The 7,603-nt window shown below is 42.2% G+C and overlaps 1 protein-coding gene across 1 annotated transcript; it reads right to left on the minus strand.

Moving 5' to 3' along the window:
• Nucleotides 1-1,146: 1,146 nt before the first annotated feature.
• Hspa5 (heat shock protein family A (Hsp70) member 5) lies at nucleotides 1,147-5,399 on the minus strand. Its single transcript, NM_001282254.1, is given in 9 exon segments — nucleotides 1,147-2,052; nucleotides 2,445-2,612; nucleotides 2,905-3,142; nucleotides 3,260-3,650; nucleotides 3,740-3,852; nucleotides 4,189-4,326; nucleotides 4,699-4,930; nucleotides 5,030-5,262; nucleotides 5,346-5,399. Coding segments are annotated over 8 exon segments (1,965 nt in total). The 5' UTR covers nucleotides 5,152-5,262; nucleotides 5,346-5,399; the 3' UTR covers nucleotides 1,147-1,489.
• Nucleotides 5,400-7,603: the final 2,204 nt, after the last annotated feature.

The following is a 7,603-nucleotide window of genomic DNA, read 5'->3' on the forward strand; positions in this document are numbered from 1 at the left end:
AGTCTACCATCCTTAACAAATTAATCTTTCAGCTGGTTGCCCATCACAAAATACTTTATCCTTGGGCAGTATAGGATTTCATGTTAGCACCAGACAATAAAGACCTTTATTGAGTTTTACTAGTCACCTACCTACATATTATGCTCAAAATGCCAATCCAAATAGTCCTAAGATATTACTGTCACAGCCAATACCTTTGTCTTACAAGTGGGATAGTTTATTAAGGCCACCATCTAGATGCCACCCTACTACCACTGAGAAATTTCAGGAAGGATTCTACTGTAGCTCCAGCTTTTTTACCTTTTTAAAACTATAAAATGGGGGCGGGGATGTGGCTCAAGCGGTAGCACGCTCGCCTGGCATGCATGCGGCCTGGGTTTGATCCTCAGCACCACAAAGATGTGTCCGCTGATAACTAAAAAATATTTTAAAAATTCTCTAAAAAAAAAAAAAAAAATTATAAAATGAATCCAGCTAAGTGGCAGTGTGTGCTTGGCAAAATGCAAAGCCTTGGATTTGATCCCCAGTATCACAAAATTTCAAAAAATGAAAATCTAAGTGAATAAAAAGTTAATATCAGTGATCAAGCCCCATTTTTGTGTGTGCAATTAAGTCTTTTTAAATTGAAAAATCTAACAAAAATTCCGTCAATTCTTAGAAGAGAATCCATCCAGGCACAGTGGCCTGCCCTTGTAATCCTAGCAACTAGAGCTGACGCAGGAAGATTGCAAACTTTGGAACTAGGTGGGCAATTTAGGAAGACCCTGTCTAAATATAAAGGGCTGGGATATAGCTCACTATAGAGGGATGAAAAAAAGAAAAAAAAAGATAACCCAAGCAGCTACAAGCATCATTTTATAGTAAGTCACTAGAAAGGAAGTTTTAAGAAGGGGAAGTAGGAAATTTTAATTATATTCAAGAAAACTCCACTCTTGGCCTCTGAAATGGCCCTTGACTAGGTAAGGATACAGTGAACCTCTTCCCCTTTTCTTAGATTAATATTTCCAGGGAATTTGTCTAGTTTAAACAGAAATGTTTCCTATTTCAACATTTCAAATAACCTCAAACCAAGTATACACAAATGAGAACCTTAAATTGGAATGTTTTATCTAATTAGAAGCTTTTCACAAAAATTAGACCAGTGTAAATAACAAACATTTATTGGTGTCACTTATGGTAGAAAAAAGTTCCTACACCAGATGTGCATGACCCAATTGTTAAATAGAACATTTCTGAGGTGAACACACATCCTGACCCATGTTTTTATATCCAGTTTTTAAGATAGCCAATTCCTCCTCTCCCCCCACCCCAAAACACGTGAGCAACTGCTAATGAAAAGCAGTAAACAGCCACTTGGGCTATAGCATTTTCAACTCCACTCTGAGGTGAAGATTCCAATTACATTCGAGACTTAAGTTCTCTCAATTTTCTCCTAACGAAAGTTCCTGAGTCCAGTATTTACAATATTACAGCACTAGCAGATCAGTGTCTACAACTCGTCTCTTTCTGATGTATCCTCTTCACCAGTTGGGGGAGGGCCTGCACTTCCATAGAGTTTGCTGATAATTGGCTGAACAATTTCTTCTAGTTCCTTCTTTTTAGCTTTGAAGTCTTCAATGTCAGCATCTTGGTGGCTTTCCAGCCATTCAATTTTTTCCTCTACAGCTTTTTCCATGGTCTCCTTATCTTCAGAGGAAAGTTTGCCTCCCAACTTTTCTTTATCTCCAATCTGATTCTTTAGAGAATAGGCATAGCTTTCCAACTCATTCCTGGTATCAATGCGCTCCTTGAGTCTTTTGTCTTCCTCAGCAAACTTCTCAGCATCATTTACCATCCTTTCAATTTCTTCAGGTGTCAGGCGATTTTGATCATTGGTAATTGTGATCTTATTTTTGTTCCCTGTACCCTTATCTTCAGCTGTCACCCGAAGAATACCATTCACATCTATCTCAAAAGTGACTTCAATCTGGGGGACCCCACGGGGAGCAGGAGGAATTCCAGTGAGATCAAATGTACCCAGAAGGTGGTTGTCTTTTGTCAGGGGTCGTTCACCTAGAAGTTACACACAGAAAAACTTGTTACTGACAACTCTGGATCCCTACATTTCAGTCTATTAGAACACATAATGGGGCAAGGGCACTTCAAACCAAAAGTGATTCAATATTGGTCTACTGAAGACAGCAACTGGGTGACACTATTACTAACCCTTAACTAAATTTCACCTGTTTTCGAGTATTCTAGAAGCCAGCTCAGAAGTTATTTCTAATGAGAAAGAGTGCTAAATAAGTACTGAATATATGACACTCAGCACCAAATTAAGGACCTCCTCCCCCATCTTGAAAACAGCAGCTTCTCCTTTACCTAGCCATTTTTATAGTGTATACTAAACAAGGAGTCACATTCTTTTAAAGCACAACACAATAGTAACAAATGTAAGTAATTACCTTCATAGACCTTGATTGTAACAGTAGGTTGATTATCAGAAGCTGTAGAAAAGATCTGAGACTTCTTGGTGGGTACCACAGTGTTCCTTGGTATCAGTTTGGTCATGACACCTCCCACAGTTTCAATACCAAGTGTCAGGGGACATACATCAAGCAGTACTAGGTCACCTGCAAAGGTAAATTAATCAAGGTAAGTTCTAATTCAAGAGATGTAAGAACACTACAAGCAATCTCTCCACAAACTTAAAAGTTTATTTTTCTGTTTTGTCATTTGTTTAGGTTCTAGGCATAAACAATTTAGGATAAATGAAATACACAGTTGTTGCTAAGAATCTCGAGACTGTACTAGGACTTGTCTTCACTATACCTTTACTAGCTGGGTAAACTTGTGGCTTACACTTTTATACAGCAATTGCAAATTATATTCTTCCTGTCAAACTACCAAAGCTTTGTAACCTACCTGTATCTTGATCACCAGAGAGTACACCAGCCTGGACGGCAGCACCATATGCAACAGCCTCATCTGGGTTTATGCCACGGGATGGCTCCTTGCCATTGAAGAACTCTTTAACAAGTTGCTGAATCTTTGGAATTCGAGTAGAGCCACCAACAAGAACAATCTCATCAATATCAGACTTCTTCAAGTCAGAATCCTCCAGTACTTTCTGAACAGGCTTCATGGTAGACCGGAACAGGTCCTAAAATAAGAGACATGGTTATTGTGATGCCTGTTATACCTAAATATTGGACACATTATCTTAAATTCAGAGAGGCTAAATACATCTAATTAGCAAAGCAGAAAACAAGGAACACACCATGTTTAGCTCTTCAAATTTGGCCCGAGTCAGGGTTTCAGAAAAGTCTTCTCCTTCATAGAAGGACTCAATTTCAATTCTTGCTTGATGTTGAGAAGACAGGGCCCGCTTGGCCTTTTCTACTTCACGCCGGAGTTTCTGCACAGCTCTGTTGTCTTTCCTAACATCTTTGCCAGTCTTCTTTTTGTACAGCTTGATGAAGTGTTCCATAACACGCTGGTCAAAGTCTTCTCCACCCAGATGAGTATCTCCATTAGTGGCCACGACTTCGAAGACACCATTGTCAATGGTGAGAAGAGACACATCGAAGGTTCCACCACCCAAATCAAACACTAGGATGTTCTTCTCTCCCTCCCTCTTATCCAGGCCATAAGCAATAGCAGCTGCTGTACTGTTTGAATGAAAAAGGGGAAAAATGCTTAGTCAGGTTCAAGTTTCCCCTATTGGCAAATATGCCATATCCTTGAATTTGATACTTACGGCTCATTGATGATCCTCATAACATTCAGGCCAGCAATAGTTCCAGCATCTTTGGTTGCTTGCCGCTGGGCATCATTAAAATAGGCTGGTACAGTAACAACTGCATGGGTAACCTAAAAGAATATCAAAAGAAAGTAAGTGTATACATGGTTTAACCCTTATTTAAATTAGTCAAACTACCACTCTAATATCTATGCCAGTTTACTGATAGGAAGAGTATATTATATACAACTTTATATCCAAGAAATTGCATGCATGAAATGATAACACATGAAAAGTATCTGGCCATTTTGTTTGGCCTATGGTCAAGCATTAAAAAAGTAAACCTGACAAACATGGATGTCATTCAGATTCAAAGTTTTAACACCATAAGGCATCCACAAATCAACCAAGAATAAAATAATCTTTTAAAAAAATAAACACTTAACATTTGTTCTAGAGATATTTACCTTCTTTCCCAAATAAGCCTCAGCAGTCTCTTTCATTTTAGTGAGAACCATAGCAGAAATTTCTTCTGGAGCAAATGTCTTAGTTTGCCCACCTCCAATATCAACCTGAATGTATGGTTTAGTTTTCTTTTCAACCACCTATTTTAAAGAAAGATTTAATAAGTAATATTTCAAATAGTTAAGCAACTATAATTCAGGCTTTAAAAAGACTCACTTTTTCGCCCATAATTTGGTTTGTTTTGGTCACTTGAAGCTCAATATTGCCTAGAAATACTAGGGGTATGTAGGTTTCTTATAATTTTCTTCAAATTATCTTTTATTCCTAAACTGTTGTGAAAAGACTGTTCGCCAACTTCAAGGTTCTGTTTTGTAACAAACTAAAAAAGCATTCAATTACATTTCATCCCTATCCTTTCTTATTCTCTTAAAACTATTTTTAGCGATTTCTTAACCCTAAATACTCCCACTATCCCACCCACCCTCTAGCAGAAGAGAATAGCCTGGTCGAACCTTGAAAGGCAAGAACTTGATGTCTTGCTGCACGGACGGGTCATTCCAAGTGCGGCCGATGAGCCGCTTGGCGTCGAAGACCGTGTTCTCAGGATTGGAGGTGAGCTGATTCTTGGCCGCATCGCCGATCAGACGTTCCCCTTCTGGGGTGAAGGCCACATAAGACGGCGTGATGCGGTTGCCCTGATCGTTGGCGATGATCTCCACGCGGCCATTCTTGAACACCCCGACGCTGGCGGAAAAACCCAACAGCAAAGGAATCAGTACCGCACTTCTCACACCAGCCGGGGAGGCCACGCCCCATTCTCCCCCTTCTGCAAACCCCACTTACCAAGAGTAAGTGGTCCCCAGGTCGATGCCGACCACGGTACCCACATCCTCCTTCTTGTCCTCCTCCTCGGCCCGCGCCGCGCAGAGCAGCAGCAGCACCGCGGCCACCAGAGAGAGCTTCATCTTCCGTAGCTGTCGGCCACTTGCTCTCGGTCAGCAGGCAGGGAAGCAGACAGCCAGAAATCGCAGTCAATCCAGCAACAGGCCACAGCTGAGAGTAGTGAGGTTACGGGTCTGAGAATGGCAAGGGCACGGTATCAGAAGGAGCTGCGAACAACGTAAAAGGCAGGCCCGGGAAAGCAGGCCGCGGCACTTACCTCTTACACTCGAGACGCCTCAACTCTGTCCGTCTGTGTTGTCTCCGCCAATGTCTAGCGCGCCGTCGCGGACTCGGCTTATATACCCTGCCCCCAGCCCCGTCGTGGAGGCCTCCGATTGGTGAAGGTGCTGCTCGTTGGAGGCCACTGATTGGCTCAGAGCACCAAGCTGGCCGCAGCCGATTCGAAGCGGCCTCCTCCGCAATCTACGTCACCGCTACGCCCCCCGGGCAGACTCATTGGCTGCTAGTCGTTCTCGCAGCCACCAATGAGAGGCAACATCCGCACCGTGGGCTGGCCCCATTGGTTCAGCAGCTGCCTGTCCTTCGTGTGACCTCTCACACCGACGCAGCTTCCGCCGGTAACCGCTCTGAACGTATCTTCACGATGGCCCCTGGGGGACTAGCGCCGGTTTCGCGCTCCTGTTCCCTTGGGGTTGTGGTACCTGAGATCCAGCTTTACTACTGGCCCTCCCCTTCTCTGTTCCTAATCCCAAAGCAGGAAGCAGCTTTTTCTCCTCCCGGGTTCTATTCCGTCCAAACCAGACTGGCCTCAGCGTAGGTGCCGTGAACTCACCAGAACGTATTTTCTCCACACCCTTCGCATCCGCTGCCGGTTCTTTAATGTCCGAACCTCAGGGCCCTTTGTTAATCACCGGCCCGCAGCTCTGGAGCTTGGGCCTGTTTGGGGCTATCGGGCAGCAAATCATGGCTCCTCCCAAATAGTTAAATCACCCCTGTACCCTTCCTAACTATTTTTGTCTATTTCGGGCTTCTCCAAAAGTACCCTGACCCTCGTTAGTTCCTAGGACTAGCCTGGCCAGGCAATTTTGTCCTAGTCCTGACCCTCCTTCCCTACTGTGGTAACCCTTTCCTGTCATATTAAAGCCACTTGCCACCCCTTTTCTTCCTCTCCCTGCCCATCTCCCTTTCTGGCTCAGGTTATCATTTACAAGCCCTTCCTTATCCCTTCAGTCCTATACAATGCATGGGTGTTCTAAATGCATTTGTCAGAGGTCGTCTTGATAATGCTTTACTCTTGTATAATATCGTAATAGAAAAACAATAGAGGCAGCCATTTACTTTGCTTACTATATGCCAAGCATCGTTTTGTGTGCTTTCAATGTGTTATTTGGGCCTTATAATTAAGTCATTAATAGGCTGAAAAAGGGAAATCCATTTTCCAGGTGAGAACACTGAGACTAAATAATTAGACCAGTCACTGGTCTGGTGAGTAATAGAGTTAGTATTGATATTCAGGTCAACTTTACTCCATAGCCAATGTTCTTAATAACTTTTTATTATAATTCATCCAGCAATTTTTTTTTTGAACTATCTACTATGGACTGGCCAAAGCCCTGATACAAAATATTCTTAGGTACTTAAGAAGATGCTTGGTACATTATCACTGTCAGGTACTGATGACTGCAGTATTGCTATTAAATGCATTCTTTTTTTAATATTTGTTTTAGTTGTAGGTGGACACAATAACCTTTATTTTATTTTTATGTGGTGTTGAGGATCAAACCCAGTGTCTCATCCGGCTAGGCAAGCGCTCTACCGCTGAGCCATAACCCGAGCCCCTAAATGCATTCTTTGACATTTAAGGGTATATTGTATCCAAATGGTAAACAAACATACACAGTTCACTATGATGTTGAGCCAATAAGTCAGTACTCAAGAATTTTGCTTTCTCCTTTAGTGCTCCTGAAAGGTTATATTGATGACTCAGAGTTGACTCCATTCTTATTGGAGAGGTTGCATCATGCATCTCTTTCTACAGGGCATGTAATACTGCTGCAACATTGACCCTTCTTTGGGTTACATCAGTCCAGTAGCAAGATAGAATTCATCATTTGGCCATATTACAGCTTTAAGCCATTTCAAGTTCAAAATCAGTTCATTTCTATCAAACAAAACAAAACTGTGGCTGGGACTGTGGCTCAATGGTAGAGCACTTGCCTTGCACATGTGAAGCACTGTGTTCAATCCTCACCACCACATAAAATTAAAGTTTGTGGGTTTTTGTATGTTTGTTTTTGTGTGTGTGGTGCTGGGAATTGAACTCAGGGCCTTGTGCATGTGAGGCAGGCACTCTACCAACTGAGCTATATCCCCAGCTCCCAAATAAAGATATTAAAAAAAAAAAAAAAACTCTTTGCACATTACTATAACGCGACAATTCAAGAGGTTGAGGCAGGAGGATTACAAGTTCAAAGTCAGCTTTGGCAACTTAGTATGACCCTGTCAAACAAATCA

The sequence above is a fragment of the Ictidomys tridecemlineatus genome, chromosome 4 (assembly GCF_052094955.1).
Source record: "Ictidomys tridecemlineatus isolate mIctTri1 chromosome 4, mIctTri1.hap1, whole genome shotgun sequence".
Classification (NCBI taxonomy): Eukaryota; Metazoa; Chordata; class Mammalia; order Rodentia; family Sciuridae; genus Ictidomys; species Ictidomys tridecemlineatus.